The following is a 21,711-nucleotide window of genomic DNA, read 5'->3' as shown; positions in this document are numbered from 1 at the left end:
ATTTACAAGACAAGTCAATAGGACGAGGGTTAAGTCTGTACTTGTTTTCGAAATCGTAATGCTTTCATAGATACGTGCCTCCATATGAATAAACAGGCAACAAGGACAAAAGAATTTTCCTATTGGTTAAAAATGCACGTGAAAGCCTTGTTTCTTTTTATCATAAAGTCTTGTATTTGCCAGCTTAAAGCGACCAAAGTGTGATTTATTATGTTATGACAGTCGGACATTTGATGAAATGTCACTTTCTATTTCCAAGCGGCTAGCTGCTGGCAGGCCAGACAAAATGACCTCCAGGGCCGTAATTTGGTGACCCCTGCATTAGAAAGTTATAAAACAAAAAGAAATTCGAAGAAACTTTTCAGCGTGTAAAATCAACTACAGCAAGATACTTTTCAAAATAAGATCCATTTTTTGGTCGTAAACGGTGATTTTATATGGTCGTACAACTTAAGGCGTTTAACGAAAAAATCTCTACAGATAACATCTTAATCATTATCAATAGTTGTATCCCGTTGTTTAGTACAATTATTCAGCTAAACGAAGTAGCCAAAGAGTTGGCTGGAATCTGGACTCAAGAATTTGGTCTGTGCGCGTTGTTGTGAGTTCAGTGACAACACATCATAATTTAGTCCTGAACTATAAAAATCATGATAGTCATGTAATGTGTAGCATGTACATTGATTAAGTTGAATTATCATATCAATGTTTTTTTAAAACACTGAAGTGCTTCGTCTCTAAGTTTATTCCTTTTCACTGACCATTAAGAACAGTTTCAGTCACTATATAACATCATTGAATTTTGTTTTTAACATTTGTAGTTTACTGAATTCGAGAACTTTATATGTATACATCGTCATCCTTTTGGTTTTGGGGGCGTTATAATGTAGTCAATCCAACTACTCGATGGTAAAGAGCATCCCAAGAGTTGGCGGTGAGCACTGTTGCCTTGCTGCCTTCCCTCCAGTGTACCATTTTAGTATTGGGAATGGCTTGCGCCACTGCAGCTTTTCCCGACATCTAACAAACAATGTACAAACTTGTGAACATGTAGTTTCAACAGGTAATACTCAAGTGATAACTGTACAACAAAAAGTTGATGCTTTCTAGAAAGTGACATCATTGCAGAACAGTTAATAAGTTTCCCTAGTGGTGGCACTTCTTGTCTGTTTTTCGTGATTTTTTATTTTCTATTTTTAGTGCTTTTGTTGATCTCAAACCTGCATTAAAGTTTCATTAATCTTTTGTGGATTGGGGTTGTGAACGTAATGCTAACATATGTGTAACAATCATGCTGCTGAGTAAAACGTATAACGAAATAATATTGTGGCAGGTAGTTTGAACTCGAACCCAATACGTAAGAAATGGGTAGCGATTAAATCAACCACACTCCACTGACACTATCAGTAACGTGTAACAAACAATATGACCATAATTAAACACACTCTACTGACACTATCAGTAACGTGTAACAAACAATATGACCATAATTAACCACACTACTGACACTATCAGTAACGTGTAACAAACAATATGACCATAATTAACCACGCTCTACTGACACTATCAGTATCGTGTAACAATATGACCATAATTAACCACGCTCTACTGACACTATCAGTATCGTGTAACAATATGACCATAATCAACCACACTCTACTGACACTATCAGTAACGTGTAACAAACAATATGACCATAATTAACCACACTCTACTGACACTATCAATAACATGTTACAATATGACCATAATCAACCACACTCCACTGACACTATCAATAACGTGTAACAATATGACCATAATCTACCACACTCCACTGACACTATCAATAACGTGTAACAATATGACCGTAATTAACCACACTCCACTGACACTTTCAATAACCTGTAACAATATGACCGTAATTAACTGACACTATCAATAACGTGTAACAATATGAAATGGGTAGCGATTAAATCAACCACACTCCACTGACACTATCAGTAACGTGTAACAATATGACCGTAATTAACCACACTCCATTGACACTTTCAATAACCTGTAACAATATGACCGTAATTAATCACACTCCACTGACACAATCAATAACGTGTAACAATATGACCATAATTAACCACACTCCACTGACACTATCAATAACGTGTAACAATATGAAATGGGTAGCGATTAAATCAACCACACTCCACTGACACTATCAGTAACGTGTAACAATATGACCATAATTAACCACACTCCACTGACACTTTCAATAACCTGTAACAATATGACCGTAATTAACCACACTCCACTGACACTATCAGTAACGTGTAACAATATGACCATAATTAACCACACTCCACTGACACTATCAGTAACGTGTAACAATATGACCATAATTAACCACACTCCACTGACACTATCAGTAACGTGTAACAATATGACCATAATTAACCACACTCCACTGACACTTTCAATAACCTGTGACAATATGACCGTAATTAACCACACTCCACTGACACTATCAGTAACGTGTAACAATATGACCAAATAATCATGCAAGTTGTATTATGTTCTAAAGAAGCCTAATATAAGAATGTATAGCCTTGCAAAAAGTAACAAAAATATTTTTAAAACAAACGTAACACCGACATACTTTTTAAAACAACCTTTACGCCGTGATATTGTTTTGTTATCAGTGTAATTTATTTTTTGTTAGCGGATAAAAACAATGCTAGATTGGAAATATTTAGAATCAAGACGTCAAATTTTCAACGTAACTAAAAAAAAAAAAGGTGTCCATGGGTTTTAGAATTTTTTTTAGCCCAGTTGTTTGATATCTGAACAGTTTGACCACACAAATAGTAAGTCGATTATACGCACACGTTCCCAAATGTGGTGCTGTATGTCTGTAAACCTACAATGTTAGAAACCGAGTTTCGATACCCGTGGTGAGAAGAACACAAATAGCTCATTGTGTATCGTTGTGCTTAACTTCAAGCACGCATGCTATTGAAATTAAACAGATGTTATTAAGTGTCTTTCATAGGTAACTGAGTTACATCTGCAGAAATGTAAAGCTATTTAAAATAAAAATCTGTTGCTATTAAAATATAACGTTGTACGAACATGATGTACAAAACGTGAATAATATAGAACTGTGTTTCGAATACAAGTACTGAGTGAAATGTGTTGTGGATAAAAATGTGCAGACAAACACTGTCGTGGGAATAAATACTGAAACAAATAATGCTCGACTCTTAACAATTTGTATATACACACGCTGATTGTTTTGTCGAAGGCTGTCAAGATCATATCATGTTCATGTAAAAATGATTAAACTGTCAAGATCGCATTAAGGTTAAAGTAAAAATAACTTGAAGGCTGTCAAGATTGCGTTATGTTTATGAATTAATCAATTTAACAGTTTCATTATCATCTGGTAACTAATTTGCGTGTTTCTTTTCTCTAAAGTTACGTTTGATATTAGCCGAATGGAACCCCTAACCTCGCTAACCAAATAAATATTTTAGTCAGCCTTCTGGATTACCATAACTTGTAAATCTTACATCATCGAAAGCACTGGTTTGTGTGTGTTTTAATTCATTGCACTTTTGTGTGTAATCCTGTGTGCTAACCCTTATAAGAAGTAATCAAGGACAGTCAGTAACAAAATAAATGAACTAGAGAAGTTCTAAGTATCTGAGTGTAGTCACGGGGTTGAGTCTTTCTTAATCTTTATGTTTCTCTTTCTACAGGGAAAATTTTAATTTCACAGTAGTGTACCACACCTAATACTTTTATAATAATTAACTTTAGTTGATTTGATCATTTAACTCACTGTATCTTCCTTACTGCTTGGGTCTTTGTTTTGTGTTTTTACCTTCTCGACCCGTACTTCATTTTGTCTGTAAAATGAATTATGGCCTTTTTGAAGACTCGAGCTGATCAACCTTTTTTATCACATGAAGTTATATCCATTATAGCAAAAACACACTTTCAGTGCCTTTATAATCACGAAGAAGCGACTCAAACTGTGATACTCAGTGCGTTAACATTCACGAAGGAACAATCCAAGTAAAGGACTCAAACCTTTCCCATCAAAGTGTTAAGTCACGATAAAAAACACTCAAGCCATAACACTCAGAATATTAACGGTCATGACGAAAATGATTCAAATCGTTACGTCCACTAGGCTGTCACTGACTTATGTTGTGACATTCATTGAAACCTTGACGATCAGTATCACGAATTAATAAACCATGAAACACTAAGCTGATAATAACGAAGAAATTGAATCGTGAGACTCATTTCGTTGATAATAACGAAGAAACGGCTCAAATTTTAACAAGTAATACGTTAACATTTACGAAGAAACAGGTCAAACCTTGACTTAATTTAATATATTGGTAGTCGGAAAAAAAAACAACGAAAAAGAGATTGAACGAGATAGAGGTAAGAGTTTCGAAGACTTTTTTCTTCTGAATAGTTTATTTTAACTCGGGACTTCTTGTGAAAGAGCGTCAGTTGTCTTCTTACCTCACTCTTGGAAACATTTCGTCTTTTTCATTCGTATATCTGTTGCTCCAATAAAACAACATAAAATCAGTTATTTTTGTTTAACTTGTATACAAGTCAAAAGTCAATAATGAAGAATAAAAATCACTGAAGATTGTGAGCTGTATCTGGCCAACAATACAAGCTTAATGCACACATTTATAACTTAATAGATATGCAAAAGTCGATAATTTTAAATAAAACTAAACACAAAAGTATGTTTTTTCTGCGTTCAACAAATAACGTTACGCTTTGACGAACTGTTTAACATATGACAAAGTATCTTGGGCTGTTACCCATAACTCAGTTGGGAAAGTCACCGTTTAAAGCATTGTCGTGATAATGGCCGTGAAGCACCATGTGATACTGATGGACGTATCTTTACAGTGGTTGTACGGTTGATGGTGTCACAGAATAGTGGTTTAGGCTTTATTTTATTGAAACTGGTTTTTGAGCTTAAACTTTCTAATTACACGTTTTAGGTTTTTGAGTAGAAATACCGTAATACGTAATACTATAATGTTTCTGTCCTTTTTTTTATTTTAAAAAAGGACATTGGCAGTTGACAAACGAACCATGAAAATTTCGCCTCGCCAAATACCATACGTTTTAGTCGTATTGGAAGAAAACCTTATTGTTAGGGTGTGCAAGCTGGTTAGGATTTGGCAAGCGTGACGTAACAGTGCACACAGAACGCAAGCACTCACTCGACGTTGTCTTTCACGTCACGTTTGGAGAGCCGAGCTTGCTATCCAGCTGCCCAGCTCCTATGTATACGTAGTGGATTCTCTTCAATCGATGAACAGAACCTCAGGTCGGACCGCCACTGTTACGTAGAATGGTGTCAACAATATAGTTGGGACTCGTGCAGTGATAGGACAGTATTTTACTGGTAGATCATTTTAACTGCGATTGTGTTAACTTTAGGAAAAATATGCGTTTTGGGATGAACACTTTACTGTGTACGGGCAAACATTTTTACGACTACGTGTAAGGTTCATATCGCCAAAAACCTGAATCTCGGGAAATTTCACGTGGCCACAAGTCAAGACATCAACGACTTTAGGTGAGCACGCAAATGTGAGTGTTTGCCATCTTTTTTAGTACATTTCTTTGTCTTTGATTTAATTAGACAATTGCTGTATGTGAATTGTTATCAAGATGATAATAGTTAAAAAACTATCAGTAAAAAACGTGACATTTTAGTTTCAACTGTTTAACCTGCTTTAACTAAGAAGGTTCATTCATTATAATATTTGGCTTCTCACATCCTTGAAAACACTCACTGAATACAAATTAAATTATATAGTTAATAAAAGGTTCAGTGTTTTTTGTCAGCATAGAAAACAATATAACGTATATTGAAGAAATCAAACTTAAGTAACAGTGGTCTTATGCAGGTTGTTGTTACTTAGTGTACATCCACCCACCCAATTTAATTTTTGTAAGATGTACAGTTATTAACGATAATCTTTTAAAAGTTGAGTATCAAGTCACATGGAATTATTCCACTCCATTTTCCTTTAATATGTTAACTTTTTTTCCTATGCAAACTTTAAACAATAAAGTTAAATGTATTTTAAAAAAACCCATGCACTGCTTCGTGAACTTGTTATCACTAACTTCTGATATTTAAGTATAGCCTTTCAAATAATAATCTGGCTTATATACTATTGTAGTTTTCTAGCTTTTATCGCTTGGTAGCCTTTTGGAAATGTCACTCGCTGTACTGGAAATCGATTAGACGAAAATCGTTTCAATTTCCATCCGGTTTTGAAAATCGACTTAAGTTTTTACTCATCTTGCCTGATGTCACGATAATAGATTTATAAATTACATTTAGGTAATTTCAGGACGATTGGAAAGAATTTGAGCGTGGCGTTCATTTACTAACTGACCGATTTTTTCTCGATACATTTTCCTAAGGATTAAAAATACTATCTGTTTGCTTATATGTTGATTATTTCATTTAAAAGTGTGTGTGACGAAGTCTGGTTCTTCTGAGGATATTCCGAAGGGGGGATATTTATTAAACCCTTGATATATAATGATGTATGATGGTTGTCTTTTTTTTCACATGTATATCTAAGTTGTTTCTTTACAGTTTCTGATAACTTACCGTTGTAACTGTGGCGTCAATACCCAGGTGTTACTAATTTGGAATACACTTATGAGTTTCTACTTCTACAACTGTTGAACACGCGGTTTTAAGGATTGCTGGAGCTGTGTTTACGATATTTCATTATCGGATTTTTGTGAAAGTCTTTGTTTTAACATAAAATTCATATGGATGACTCACTTAACACACACATACTTCCAGCAGGACCGCCAAGACTTTGGGGGAAAGGTATGTGTAGGTAAATATGGCCAATTACTCAGTGCAACCGTGCTTAGCAGATAGCGAAGCTTGTGTGCGTTTTGTGTGCGCTCACTTTCCTACTTCATTCTGAACCATAATAATTATATGCAATAAATAAATAATTTTTTTTTAAATTAAGGTTGTGCAAAAACAAAAAGAATATATTTTAAAGGACTTGGTGTAATTTTGGTGCAGATGGTGATGGACAACGGTTTGATGTTGTATAAAGCTGTTGATGTTATATCTAAGTGAAGTACTTTTTATTTGCTTTCGTTTCCCCTTAGAACTTGAATGAACCGAAGTGTGTAGATGCTACGTCTGTATATAACTTCAAAAGGTAACTGATAGTGTTTGTTTTGATTTTCTTTGTAAGAAAAAAAAACTCATTTTAAAACTTGCTTATAAACATAATATCTGCGTTGAACCTGTAAACATGTTCTGTGTGCCGATATGTCGGAAAACACTGTTTAGGTTTAACCCAAGAATTATCTGTGTCGTCCATAGACCCCATCTGCGTATTAAATATATCTTTCTAAACTGTTTATGGACAAGACTTTCTTCTGGGTTCATTGTTTATTCGTTAAAGGACTTCTAACAGTAAACAAATGACTCAATTTCACTAATACTGTGATTAATCCCACTATTTAAGGTACGGCTTTCCTGCATATTTTACCGTGACAAAGACAATGAGTGACTTCACCCTTTTGTTTTTTTGGTAATTTTTTGTATGGTGTTTGACTCACCCATCCCCTCACGATGATGGCTCAGCAGGAACTTAGGTTGCTTATAACTTTACAATTTAAGGTTCGATCCGTGCAGTAGGCATGACACAGATAGCCTGTTGTGTATTTTTTTGCTCATCAAACAGAGTGATAATAGTCTGACTGTTGATAACAGAGACGTAAAATTATTCAACGTGATGTAATATGTCGTACCTATTGGCATTAAAAGAAGTCGATGATTTTATAGCTGAGCGAAACAGTTGTGGTAAGTCAGCCGTTATTCATGTTATGTATTTTAAAACTTGAATACGCATCATGAGCGTATTCATGGGCTTTGGGTCAAACGATTGCTCTCAGCATCCTAAAATGCCTACAGTATGCTTATTGTTGTTGTTATTATTATTAGTAGTAGTAGTAGCAGTACACTTTCGTATAAAATCACTTAAATTCTTTGTGCAGAAGGAAAGGTCCACATCTTCTCGAGAAGACCTCTCCCACTGCGCAGTGCCAGCTACTCCTCAGCCTGTCCTTATATTCTTTCCTACTTTTAACACTTCGTTTGTGCAAAGATTCGTGAATTTTACGATGGCCCATTCAAAATGTTCGCATCATCTGATGTCAACCGTAAGTCGCTTTCTCCAGTCCCGTTTTATATAAATCGCAGTTGAGAAAAGGGTTAAGTGATTTTCATGGTATTGCAGCTGCGGTTTTCGTAAGGCTAATCTACACAGACAAACCTTATTTCACTTAGGCATTACTGTTTGTTCTTCAGCTTTCGATCTTTACATTTCTTTTGATTGGAGAGTCTTATGATAGTCGTAAGTTTTGATTGGAGAGTCTTATGATAGTCGTAATAATAGTCGTAAGTTTTCTTCTGAACAGGGTGTGTTGCTGGTAGTGTTCTAGTTGTAGCGAACCAAGCATACATTTGTTTCAGATAATCAAAATATTGTATAATTATAATAACTGGCAACACGTACTGATTACCGATATTGATTTTACTTCTGTTTACATTGGTTTAATAATAACGTGTGTACAAATCAAAATATGTACATTATTCACCAGGATGCCCCTCCCTTTCATACAGAGGCCACATTGCACCTTACAGTACGATACAGTAAAAAAAAAATCACTTTAATGTGCTTATGTATATTTATATGTAATGTTTAACAAAAAAAGGAAGTTTTTACAAAGTAATAAAAACTCACGATCACAATAAACTGTTAACTGGGCCATCGGTACAACTAATTAAATACGCATATCTGTTGTTGTTTGTAATGAAGCACCGAACTACAGAATCGTCTATCTGTGCTCTGCCCACCACGAAATCTGGAATCTAGCGTTGCCAGTCCGTAGACATGTCGCTGTGCCACTGGAAGGCAATACATTTCTAAGGTATCTACTTATGAAGATCAGAAAGCTTTCTTTTATAATTTCAGTACCCTCGGTGTTAATGGTGTTTTCAGCCGGTATACTCTTTATGAAATTCGTGAAACTTTAAAGCTATTTGTTTTCAGTCGTATAAATATATACAGTCGTGAATTTTTTGTTATATTAAGAATTAATGTTGCATCAAAATTTTAGATAATTGAAAAAAATGAACTCGAGCCCTTTTGGAAGCTAGAATGAAGTGAGAATGAATAGGAAGTGTATTATAGCGTGTGATAGTTAGTGTGATATCAGGTTTTTAAAGTGTTCTCCAAAAATGCGATTCTTGTGAAGTGTTTCTAGGTTATGAAAGTCGTTGTCGTTGTGCAGAGTTACTGATTTTTTTTTTTTTGTTAGTGTTGTGCATTATAACTATATCTTGATAATGCCTTGTGGTTAGCGTGCTTGGACTGTGAATCCGAGGATTTGTGGTTCGTAGCCTATTCTCGTAAAAACATGGACGTGTCGAAAGAGTAACAATAAAACCCCAGACGAGAGTAACCTGAAGAATTAACAGTGGATGTTGATGATTAGCACGTTTAGTGTTTCGGTTCAGGGTTAGTAACGGTTAGTATTAGATCTTTGTATAGCTTTGAATAAAAATTGTGAAGCAAACAAACAAGACGGTGAATTCTTTTGTTTTGAACATATTAGAACTGCATAAAATAATCCACTTCTAAAGAGAATGCTAATATATTTCAGTTCAATACATAATTTCAAAGAGCGATAGACGATTTGATATGTTTATTAAAATGTCAGTGATAAAAAAGGTTGTAAATTAACGCTATGTACACAGTTTTAAGTTTTTAACCAAGGCAATGATTGGACAATGTTTGGATTATTTTTCAAGTTCTTCTGCGTCATATTATCGACAAAAATACAAATTATACGATAGGAAGTAAGTAGCGGATGAGATGGCTGGTTAATACAGTGGAGTTTTGAATTCGTGTAAATTTATGCTAAAAAAATTAAAATTCGTCATTGTTTAACCTACTTGTTGACTGGATTGTTCACATATTGGTGTATAGCGCACGTGCCTAAATTAGACATCACATCTGTAGGGGGGTATGCAGAAAAGATGTAGATCATTCCTTCTTCACGTATTTAGCAAGTTCATAAGGGAACCTTACTTCTGCTTTGTTTGTATATGAACGTAACAGGTACAGAAAAAAAAAATTATGTTTTGAGACCTTCATTAGTTATAAATTGTTTCATAAATGGATTAAGTGTATGATGTTTTATATGGAAAAAAGTACAATTGTTTATTGTTCAATCGTAGAATTACCAGTGGGGGTTCTTGTCAACTTTTCATACCAAAACCACTTTTGAGTTCTTGTCGTTTAGAGAGACTTTAATAACTTGTTACAATTTAAACGAATATAACATTAATATTGCAGTTATTCCATTAATTACTACTTGTGTCTCTTACAAACTTAATGAAGAATGTTAGTGACTGTGCATTTTTTTCTTTGGCATATTTTTACACTGAATGTTGTAGAGAACAAAAATATAACAATACTTAGTATGATACAATATGTATGGACTCCACTGGTAATGAACAAATTAAGACAAATCAGTAGTTTGAGGGTTAACTTTCTTTTCACTGAGAGCTCCTTTTGTGTGATTTGAATAATGTTGAAATTAAATTTTAAGCCCACCTAACTTGTGGTGGAAAGGTTAACTATAAGACATATAAAACTTCGTCTGATGCACAACCAAGTGTGTGAAGGAAATTAATAACATACACAAACAATGAAGGAAAATAGCACAAGTTATATATTTTGTTTTGATTATAATGGCATGGAGAGTCTCTTACTGAAAGTTAGAAATTGAAAAGACAAAATTGATAGGTGTGTCAAAACCATGTGAATGGTATTATGTGTGTGTATATATCCATAATTTCTTTGAAGCTCTTAAGTTTTATGGAGATCATTGGAGCTAACTGCCTGAACTGATGATTGGTTTTGTCTTCAGAGTTACCACATGGCTCTAAGACTCCCTCCCTAACGATGCATGCCCCTCCCAAACCTGGTGTTCACACTATGGCAGCTATTTTTCCCCTTCATCCTGGGCAACATATTAATAACATGATTGGTCACTACAGTGGAAGTAGTAATTCTGCTTTGAATGCCACCAGAACTTCAAGTTTTGCTGCAGCTCTTCGGAAACTAGCAAAGCAAGCTGTGGATCCGGTAGCAGGTATGTGTGTCATAATCTGATTTGTTTTTTAATGTAGAATTAAGAGAATTGATTTAATGAAAAAATTGTTTTTCAAATTGTGAAGTTCTGTACTTTGCCAGTTTGGTTATGTAGTTACGTTATTTATGTAGCGTATTGATTAAGAAACTTATTGCCATCACAAGTAATGCTGTGTAAATGCCACATGTTAAAAGTTCTTTTTAATTTTTTGAGAATGTAGTAATAACTCTACTGTCTTTTATCCACCATCTAGAAAAAAGGCCTGACATCCATTACTCTAGAATAAGCGAATGACACAAATTCGTAGACATCTTTTCAGAAATATTTATTAAAATGTCAGCCACAATAAGCCCAAAGAGTTATATGTATATAAATAAATTCCCATTATAGTGAACCCCATACTGTCAATCTGCACTGTGGACCTCCTTTAATATCCAAGAACACACTTCAAAGACGAAGAGAAATACGTAACAAGATATTTATGAAATTGAAGATTTATAAAAATATAAATCTACGTTTCAAAAACCGAAGTGTCACAGTAACAAAAATTACATTTAACAAAGGATTTCATCCATGTACTATCCTATAATTGAATTATACGTTAGTTTTGCATGCTATTCTTCTCAGTTTTTGGTTGTTTAACTGAGAAATGAACAACTTAAAAATCTAGAAGCAAATGTATCTTAACGTCAAATTAAGAGATAGGTTTGTTTGTTTTTGAATCTCGCGTAAAGCTACACGAGTCGTCCCTAATTTAACAATGTAAAACGAAAGGGAAGGCAGCTATTCATCACCACCTACCGCCATCTTTTGGGTTTCTCTTTCACCAACGAATAGTGGGATTGACCGTCACATTATAACGGGGATTTGAACCCGCGACTTTCGAGTGCCTTAACCATCTGGCCATGCTGGGCCTGAGGGGAAAGTAGCATTTGCAATTTACATAATATTTATTATAAATCTTAGGCCTATTTGATTCAGGGTATTAACTTTATTGCAACAGCACAACAAAACTGTGATAGCGTAATGAACATATTACCGTTTTTAGGACAAAAGATCTATTAAAATCTTGGCCAAGTATGTTAAGGCGTTCGACTCGTAACCCGAGGGTCGCGGGTTCGAATCCCGATCGCACCAAATATGCTCGTCTCCCAGCCTTGAAGGCGTTATAAGGTTACGGTCAATCCCACTATTCGTTGGTAAGAGTAGCCCAAAAGTTGGCGGTGGGTGGTAATGACCAGCTGCCTTCCATCTAGTCTTACACTGCTAAATTAGGGACGACTAGCACAAATAGCCTTCGAGTAGCTTTGTGCGAAATTCAAAAAACAAATTATTGAAATCTTATTAATTTTGAAGAACAAAATATTAATACAGCTAATTGTAGTCATTAATCCCTATATAACACCATAGAATGCAGTATTTGTCACATAAGTTATATATGTGAATATTCTTTAACTGATTTTTTAATTTAAATATTGTTACAGTGTTTGTAGATTTATAACTACTCAATTATAATTTATGTGTATCATGAGACATCTGTAAGCAGTCTTATTATGGTTTATATCATAAATACTGACTAAGATTTGTATTGTCAGAAGAAATTGCAAAACAAAATTTCGTATAAATTTTATTTGCTTTTACCTAAATTTCAAGTTGAACTCTTAGGCAAGTGTTGTTATTGTTTATTAAATCTAAATTATGCATAACATAAACATGAATATAATTTCTCAGTTCAAGCGTCTTTCACACAACAGAAAGCAATAAACTTTGCAATCATTATTGTTAGTAAAACGTTTTTCTACCTCAATGTTACTTCAGTTCATGACGTCATTCAAACAAGAATACTATTATGCGCATAGTAACACTGATATTTCACTTAGAAACAATACAGAAAGTGACTTACAAAGAGTACAGTGCAGAGAGATTTCAATGGCTAATTACACTCAATTATTTTATATTTTCGGTAGTTTCCTGCTTGTTTCAGGTTTTACATTCGTCTACGAAATTGAACGTGGTTCTACTCTTACATTAATATGTTCAAACCAAGCGAGAGAAGAACCAGTTATTTGGTACTCAAATCTCAAAGAAAAAGTTATTAATAGTGAGAGAACGCAAATAAAATAGGGTGGCAAATTAGTGCTAACCAACATCTAGTTTGAAGACGCGGGAATTTACACATGCAAAAATCGTGAAGGTGTTTACAAACATGATGTCAGAGGTAAATTTATGGTTTTTTAGACCATATTTTCATTTATTAAACTACACTAACTTAACAGGAATAACATCTAAATCGAAATCGTCCATCTTGCTTTTAAATGTCTTTCAGCCATAACCTTTTCGTTTGATATTTCACTCACCATGTATATTGATTTAAAAAAATAATTACCTGTGTATATGTAATATCACACTATGTAAGAAAATTTTTACCTTTTCTTGTTCCTGGGCACAAAATGTTTTTTCCTAATTGCTTATGCCTAAAGTAAATGGAAAAGACCTATTCTTCTCTTTAAACTTTGCTTTTGTGACTTGGGAGCGTGTATAACGAAAACATAATGATAGAATATATTTGAGGGCTGATACGTGAAAAGGATTTATATAAAAGTCGCAAATCTCGAAAAAGTATTTCTAAATATTTTTGTATAACTTTAGTATAAATGCATGTAAATCTTGATTCATATGCTGTCAGGGCCCGGAATGGCCAAGCGTGTTTAGGCGTGCGACTCGTAATCTGAGGGTCGTGGGGTCGCATCCCGGACGCGCCATACATGCTCACACTTTCAGCCGTAGTGGCGTTATAATGTGACGGTCAATCCCACTTTTCGTTGGTAAAAGAGTAGCCCAAGAGTTGGCGATGGGTGGTGATGACTAGCTACCTTCCCTCTAGTCTTACACTTCTAAATTAGGAACATATCGGTGCAGTGGGCTTACAACCTACTCACTTAACTCAACCTGTTACAGAAACCGCAGTGATTGCGGCCCTATGTTCCTTGAAGGAATCGAGTGGCAGATGATGATGATGAATTCAAAGATTTGGTTAAAAAATTTGAAACTCTAAAGATATCTTACTGATACACTACACTTTCAATCTATCTAGTTTCTACATAGTAGTTTCAAACTGTTGATACCACTGCCGTTCTATTCTTTCTTCTTTTTTTTTTTTTGCTATCTTAGTCTACGGATTTACAACGCTAAACTCGAAGGTTCGAATCCCTCTGTGAGCTCAGCAGATAGCCCGACGTGGCTTTGCTAAAAGAAAACACACAAACGTAAACAATTTAGCTCTACATTTATTTTTACGTATACAAATTAGATATTTTCGTTCTTACCATAAACGGATGTTTCTTTAATAGTATAAAGTTTTGATGGGGAGTGCAGAGGTTAGTGAAGCCTAATAATTATGTTTAACATCACATTTGCTCGCAAATATTTCTGCCTCATTTTTTTCAATTTGCTCATAACCGATTTTAAGTCAGTGGTGTGCGGAAATCTCGTTTTAGGAGATTTCTTTAATGCTAGAACCCGTTAGTCGGTCTCATCTATAGCAAAAAAAATATTTTTTCTTTATGTAAAATATGTACAGGATGGGTAGAAAATGTTTAATTTGGCGAAGCAATGATATTACATGCCGATGATTTAATGTTTAAACTGGAATAAATGCGACTGAATAATTTCTTTGGTTAAAAGGAATTTTAATTGAGCTTCATTTATTAAAACTGGTGTTTTATTTTAAATTGATTCTCTTATTCTTGTGGTTCAGTGTTTTCAAATGACTCGCAAATACGTTGTTTTTTCACATTCTTTATGAATACATTTAAATCCAAGTCGTATAAGTATGTCTTTAGTTTAAGTAGAGTGCATATTTACAGAGAAAAATAGAAACAAAAACTCACAGCTTAAAAACGTGTAATATAATCTATTGTACCATTTAATCATTAATTAAAAATGTTACGATTATAGTCTTATAATCGAACTGATAAGCAACCAGTTTTGGACTGACAACAGATAAAGTCAGTTAACACTTAACATTAAATAACTATGTTCATGGAGTTATTATTTTAATGAAATAGTCTCACGATGGAACAGCGGTAAGTCTATGGATTTACAACGCTAAGATCAGGAGTTCGATTGCCCTCGGTGGACACAGTAAATAGCCCGATGTGGTTTTGTTATAAGAAAAACTATGTGTGCTTGATCATTCGAAAAGCTTTTCATTCTCTGCAGTTAATTAGAAAGTTAAGTTCTTGTTTTCTACTACAAGTTAGCTGTCAAATATATCAGACAAAAGTGAAAGATTACCTCATACTTACAGTTTAAGGTCCCTACATATAGTTATCAGATTTTCATGTATTACACGTGGACTGATATTAATACAGCAACAATAAGTGCATTTCTTTTCAATTTATTTAAACATTTTCAAGGTACATCTAATTGTAGCTGTAGTAACGTCAGTCCACGTGTAATAAATGAAAATCTGATAACTATGTGTAGGGACCACAAACTGTAAGTGTGAGGTAATCTTTTGTTTAATAGATTTGATAGCTTACTTAGAGTAGAAAGCAAGAACTTAACTTTGAACTTGCGGTCACATACTGCGCTTATACATAGCTAACGCCGATCTACTGTTTTCTACTGTAAAATCTAACTACTCTCAATTATTCTGAATTTTGTCAATGAAAACTAACATTTCAGCTCTTGTTTTGTATATTTTATTTTGTTTTTCTCTGACATGTATTGATATATTCGTCATATTTATCAATGATCTGAATATTTTTCTAATCATGGTTTTCAGTTGGTTGAGTCAAATAATTCATATTATTCGTTTGTTCCCCTATAAAGTAAATAATTTCTTTATGGAATTGTCTCTGCTGATCAAACTGTTGTTACTGCACCAGTTAGGAATTTTAAAATACTCCCATCTACGTTAATTAAACTGTGTTTTTATCGATTTCGTTCATAAAACGATACGTTATCTTTTATATCATTTAATTATAATGAAAATTGAACTGTCTTATTTTCATATGATAGTTTTTAACAACCTTCGTGTAATTTCCAATTAATACTATTTGCATTATTCTTAGTTGTATTCTCAGAATGTTTTGTAAATTATAAAATCGTGAAAATTAAAAGTATCATCTTCAAATTATAATACATCGAACAAGATTTATTAAATTTTATTAATGTAGATATAAAAGTGTTTCTTTATATTGGTTTAATGTGTGTTTGCTCTTGTATTACAAGGATATATTTGGTTTATCGTCTAGTGATTTTGGATTCTCTGTTTAGTATTTAAATGTTACCTGTAGTATATTTATTTGAGTTGCAGTGTTAAATTTAAAAACGTGAAATTCTATTTTGTGTGTGTGTGTGTGTTACATGAATGTTGTTTTGAGTTTCGGGCTTGTTTCTCTGACGTAAAATACGTGGAAGTTGCCATAAAGTATTTTATAAATGACATTAGTATTGTATTTGCTTTATTTTTTTACAAGAATTTAAGTATTTTGTTTATTGTATTTGGGGTTATTGACTGGGTGAGTATCGTGTTGTTGACTGAGGTTTCTCTATATCACCGTTATCTCAAATCTCCTTCCTAATCGCTTTATAACCTAGAAACATCGAACTATATATGAATTCTGTAATAAAAAGTTTTAAATTACCCATTGTAGAACGTCTACAAAATTTATTAGCTTCAAGTGGGTTCCTCAGAAATATAAATGAATGCAAGGGGTTATAACAGTTGTGTTTAAAGTACTTACAAGTAATTATTACTTCAGAGATAACATGAAATCAGTTTTTCTTAATTTTAATGAGAGGAAATGTTGATGTTGAAGTGTGGTATGAATAAGTATTGGTAAACGTATCCACATATAATTACTTTAAATGTTACCATCAATACTACAATCTTTGTTCGTCCATATACTGATCCATCTAATCAGGACTCCAGTAATGGGTGATATTACCCAACTCCAAGGTGCAGATGTTGATATTGACAGCCATAATATACTCTTGGAAGATGTATCACATTCCATCAGTTGATGCTAAAGATGCCTTGAAAAGACCTATTTCAGGTCAGTGATGAAGACGAACTCGTAATCTTATCGGTACTCGTATAATAAACATACAGTATTAGTCAGAGGCTGCCACTGATGTTCATAGCAATAATACTTTATAGTTTATAGGGATTAGTAAGCCATATCAAAACAGTTTTGAATATGCAACCTGTCATATAATGTGACTCAATCTGATATAACATTTCTTAAATGGTGTAATGTAACCGAAAATTGGTTGCTTTTGGGAAAGGTATGTAACAGACCTTTCCAATGTAAATTTTTATATGCCCATATCATGAAAATATATTCAAATGAGAATTTAAATTTTTCGAAACAAAGATATTTATTGTACGTAAGAGCATCGAAGAAATAATTTTGGTTTGCCAGAACAATTCGGAAAAAGACCTACAACAAGTCGTACGAACACAAATGTCAGAGATAAAAACCGCTGAAGTGTCCCAGGCGATGGTACGTAAAAAAATATCTCAGTCTTCTAACCGCTGAGTAATTAGATAGATATGCATGTCATTGTACACACAGACATACCAGTCACGTCACTGATGTCGGAATTACAGATTTCTATGTGATCAGAGACTAGATGGATTATGGTAAGCCTGTAGAGAGAAGTGATGAGGCTCCAAAGTTATTTTGATATAATGAACTCAACTTGTGAATGTTGAAGCAAAATTTTTTGTACTCTAAAGATACAAATCATATCTACGAAGTTTTTTGAGAACGTATTTTGAATAAACAATACTATAAATTTACAGTGAAAGGTGTTAGATCGCTATATTATTTATCTTGATAAATCCGCAAAAAATTAAGTATTTACTTTTATATTAACTTTAAATGAAAAATTTTCTCGGAATGCATTTCATCCAACTTCTGCATTATAAGGATATTATTTGATATTTTGTTGTTTGCAAGACACAATCATACACTGATACATTTTACGAACGTGATATTCCCAAAAGAACCTGTATTTTCATACCTGATATTAACATAAACAGTGACAACAGTTTAACGTTTAACTGTGACAAATAAGAATTTTGCAAGGGAAACACCAACGGAAATCAAATGTACCTATAGATATAACATAAAAAAAAGATCGTGTGTAATTTCATAAACTTCCAAGTTTGTGTGATTAGTTTCATTAGTTAACTCCATTAGGAAGTACATGAAGAAACAAAAGTCTACTGTTAAGAAACTGTTTTGACACGTTTTATTTTTCTCACGAAAAGTAACATTAATGTTGTTATTTTACAACATTATTTATTTTTAATATTATAACTAGTGCGTCGTGCTCATTGTGAAAAACCTTAAAATTCAAACGGTGACACAAAACGTGCTAATAAAAATATTAACTCTGTTGTTTTCTCCAGTGTATATTCCAGCCGAGAATCTCAACTGTACTCGTGGATACCAAAGAGATGTTAACAGGTGTTGTAAGTATATGTGATACTCAATTACTTTAAACTGTTCACATTAAACACAAATAGATGAAAGACTTTTAAAATATGGAATTTTAGTTCAACACATACGTTTTTTGATACTAAAGACGTTGTTAGAACAATAAAATTAACACTGGGTAAATAAATGTTTAGCTTTGTACTTTTAACGCTTTTAGATCCATGTCCTCCTGGTCACTATGACAATGGATTCCAAACTCACTGCCTGCCGTGTCCAGGAGGGACTTACATGGCATCTTTTTGCTGCTGACGCCTGTGTAGCTTGTCCTGATGACGAAATTACTGATGAAGAAGGAGCTGATAATAAAGATCTTTGTAGAAGTAATGGAACAAAAGGGTTTTAAAGTTTTCTTTTATTGTTTCCTTAATGTTTTAAAAATGTTTATTTTTGTTCCAGCAGATTGTTATAATACGATACTTCTTCATAACTTTCATGGTTTTTAATGCATTAAAAAGCTTTGGTTTTACTTGGAAATCCTACTACTTGTTTTTAAAGATGGGCTCAAACATTTACGACAAATAGTATTGAATAGCTGTCTTACCTCCAGTATATCATTTCAAAATTAGGAACGGCTAACGCTGAAAGCCCTCGTTCAGCTATCCGCGAAATTGAAAAACAAACATATATAACGGTGTCTCAATATCACATCTGTGTGCGTCACATTATTACTAAAAAGACGTAAAGATATTTAACTAAAACAGTGTATGTCCCAAATCTATGTTTAACATGTTTATTTTATGTACATAACGTCATTTTTGTATAAAAGAAAGTAATTTGTCCAAATGCAAAACAAATTTTTTAATATAAGATCATAATTATATTGGATTATGAAAACTTCAACACCATCTCATAAGTTCTGAATAATGTATGTTCGGAATGAAAAGCCAGTAGGTTTCTTGCTATATTGTCTAACAATGTAAATATGTTGGAAAACCTAACTGATTTCCTGTTATATAACTACACTACTTGTCTACTAGTAAGGAGCTGAAATCATATAATAGGCGTTATTTTTCTTTGCTAATTATCGTTTAAAGTGTAAAGAAAAATGTATATATACAGTTGTCAAATTGTAAAGGTTGTCATCAATGTTTAATATGAAAATATATAAGAAATATCATATTTATTTAATTGTAATTTTTTAATATGTCAAATCAAGTTTATTTTTTAGTTTAAAGAATTATACACTTTTTTATTAAGTTACATTTGAAGTTTTCTTTCTGTTTCATGTAATCCATACAATGTGTAAAACAACTCTCTCTCTTAAGATCCAACTGAAATGGTTCTCAAGGTTACTTTCCCCTGGGCTTCCAAACCTACAGTTGTAAGATATCCTTGGTGGATGGAAGAGCTAACACTAATTTCGATTTGTCTTATTGCTTTGTGGTAAGTTACATGTTATCTTCCAGTTCTTGATAATTAAAGTATGTGGAACAGGGGTGAGAGAGCATCTGACCTCAATACCCAATTATATTTTAAGTGAATTGTAGGGTTAGATATTTGAAAATGTCAAGTATGTTCAGTGCCCCTTTGGTAGTTAATTTGTGAAAATACTAATATGAACCTAGTAAAGCTGAATATCTTTAATTAACCTTACAAATGAGGTAAAAAAACTTTTCAATTATAGTTAACACTTCTCACCAAACTTCTGTATGATGATTTATCAAGTGTTTTTGTAGATCTGTTTGTTAACGAAAAAAACCAACAAAAAACACAGCTATTTAGAGTTAATCTTTAATGGTATTGTTTATATAGAAAACTGAAATAAATAAATCGCGTTTTTATTTATTATTATTTCATTATTGTTTAGCGTTCTTTGTTGCTTCTGCAACGTGAATGAAAAAGCCCGGGGCAAATGGAATGCCCTTAAAAACTGCGTCCTCGGATCTTGTGGTGTTTTTGCCTTTACAAAGCTAGAAGACCAAGAGCTTGTTACTGAAAAGATCACCCCCAGGGAATTAGACATTTTGGAAGCTGTTTCAATGATCCCTGAGTGTGAGAAGGCCCCGACAAATAAGTTTAATAAAAGAGAAATTAATATGGTGTTAAAGGAAAATCAAACAGAACCAACCATCTTGCAGACAATAAATGAAAATCACTCAGTAGAAAAGAAAACAGAAAGAACAGAAAATGTGAGCAAACCTGCTTCAGGTCCTGATAAAACTAAATTAAAGACACGCGTCAAGACAATCGTGAATGATGACAAACCTGAAGAGACATTAAAATCTGATTCACTAACAACGGTTCGTATGTTTAAAGTTCTTTTACTTTATAGTAGTCAGTATTATACAGCATAAGTATATTACCATTAATAACAAGGATCTGCTCATTATATTAAGCTTTCACTTCGTACAAGTTTATTTTTACTTACATATATATATATATATATATATTGCAAGAAGTAACTAAAATACAATGGAATTAATAGTACATTATTAATGTTAATGCAAAATTACTGTTATAAAATAATTTCAACCATTTTCATATTTAATTTCTGTGAATATCTGTATCTGGTTCAAAATTGAATTAATTTCTCATTCATATTACGTTTATGATTAATATTTGGTGTAGTTAAAAACATTTCACTTTAATGTAATGTATACTATGTCAAACTGTGTGATCAATATCATATCGATGTTGCATGCTTACAATGAGTGTTGTAAAGACATCCACAGAAAAACATGCATTCAGAGTCATTTGAATACATGTAATTCTTCTTCCAAAAGAGACCTATACATGTTCGATACTATTGAGGTCTGATAAGTCTGTACCCTAGTTAAACTGGTCAATCACCTCTTCTTCAATATTATTACATGTGGGAAGATAATTATCATCCATTTAGCTAAAGCCAGAACCAAACGTAAACATACATGATAGTGTAAAGGTACTTCCATTGCTATTATGTATAGCATTAATGACATCTGAAAACATAAAGGTCAGAATGTCCGTTCATGAT

General features: G+C 33.2%; 2 protein-coding genes across 8 annotated transcripts in view; one reads left to right on the top strand and one right to left on the bottom strand.

Moving 5' to 3' along the window:
• Positions 1-21,711, bottom strand: part of LOC143242211 (uncharacterized) — a 558,288-nt gene that overhangs the window by 157,551 nt on the left and 379,026 nt on the right. The window lies entirely within an intron of this gene.
• The window catches only part of LOC143242159 (uncharacterized), a 57,064-nt gene that overhangs the window by 26,650 nt on the left and 8,703 nt on the right, over positions 1-21,711 (top strand). For 4 of the 7 annotated variants that reach the window (XR_013022486.1, XR_013022487.1, XR_013022488.1 and 1 more), the window contains exons 2-5: positions 18,671-18,733; positions 18,916-19,078; positions 20,024-20,141; positions 20,566-20,998. Coding sequence is in view for 4 of the 7 variants with exons in the window: in XM_076485472.1 (XP_076341587.1) it covers positions 18,671-18,733; positions 18,916-19,078; positions 20,024-20,141; positions 20,566-20,998 (777 nt within the window). In the remaining 3 variants the exon portion in view is untranslated. Of the gene's footprint in view, positions 1-5,084; positions 5,600-7,176; positions 7,230-11,016; positions 11,242-17,174; positions 17,307-18,670; positions 18,734-18,915; positions 19,079-20,023; positions 20,142-20,565; positions 20,999-21,711 lie in introns of those variants that run through there. The other 3 variants (XM_076485474.1, XM_076485473.1, XM_076485475.1) reach the window with 2 other exon arrangements.

The sequence above is a fragment of the Tachypleus tridentatus genome, unplaced genomic scaffold (assembly GCF_004210375.1).
Source record: "Tachypleus tridentatus isolate NWPU-2018 unplaced genomic scaffold, ASM421037v1 Hic_cluster_2, whole genome shotgun sequence".
NCBI lineage: Eukaryota > Metazoa > Arthropoda > Merostomata > Xiphosura > Limulidae > Tachypleus > Tachypleus tridentatus.
Note: the sequence above shows the minus strand (reverse complement) of the source record. Positions and strands in the feature narration are given on the sequence as shown.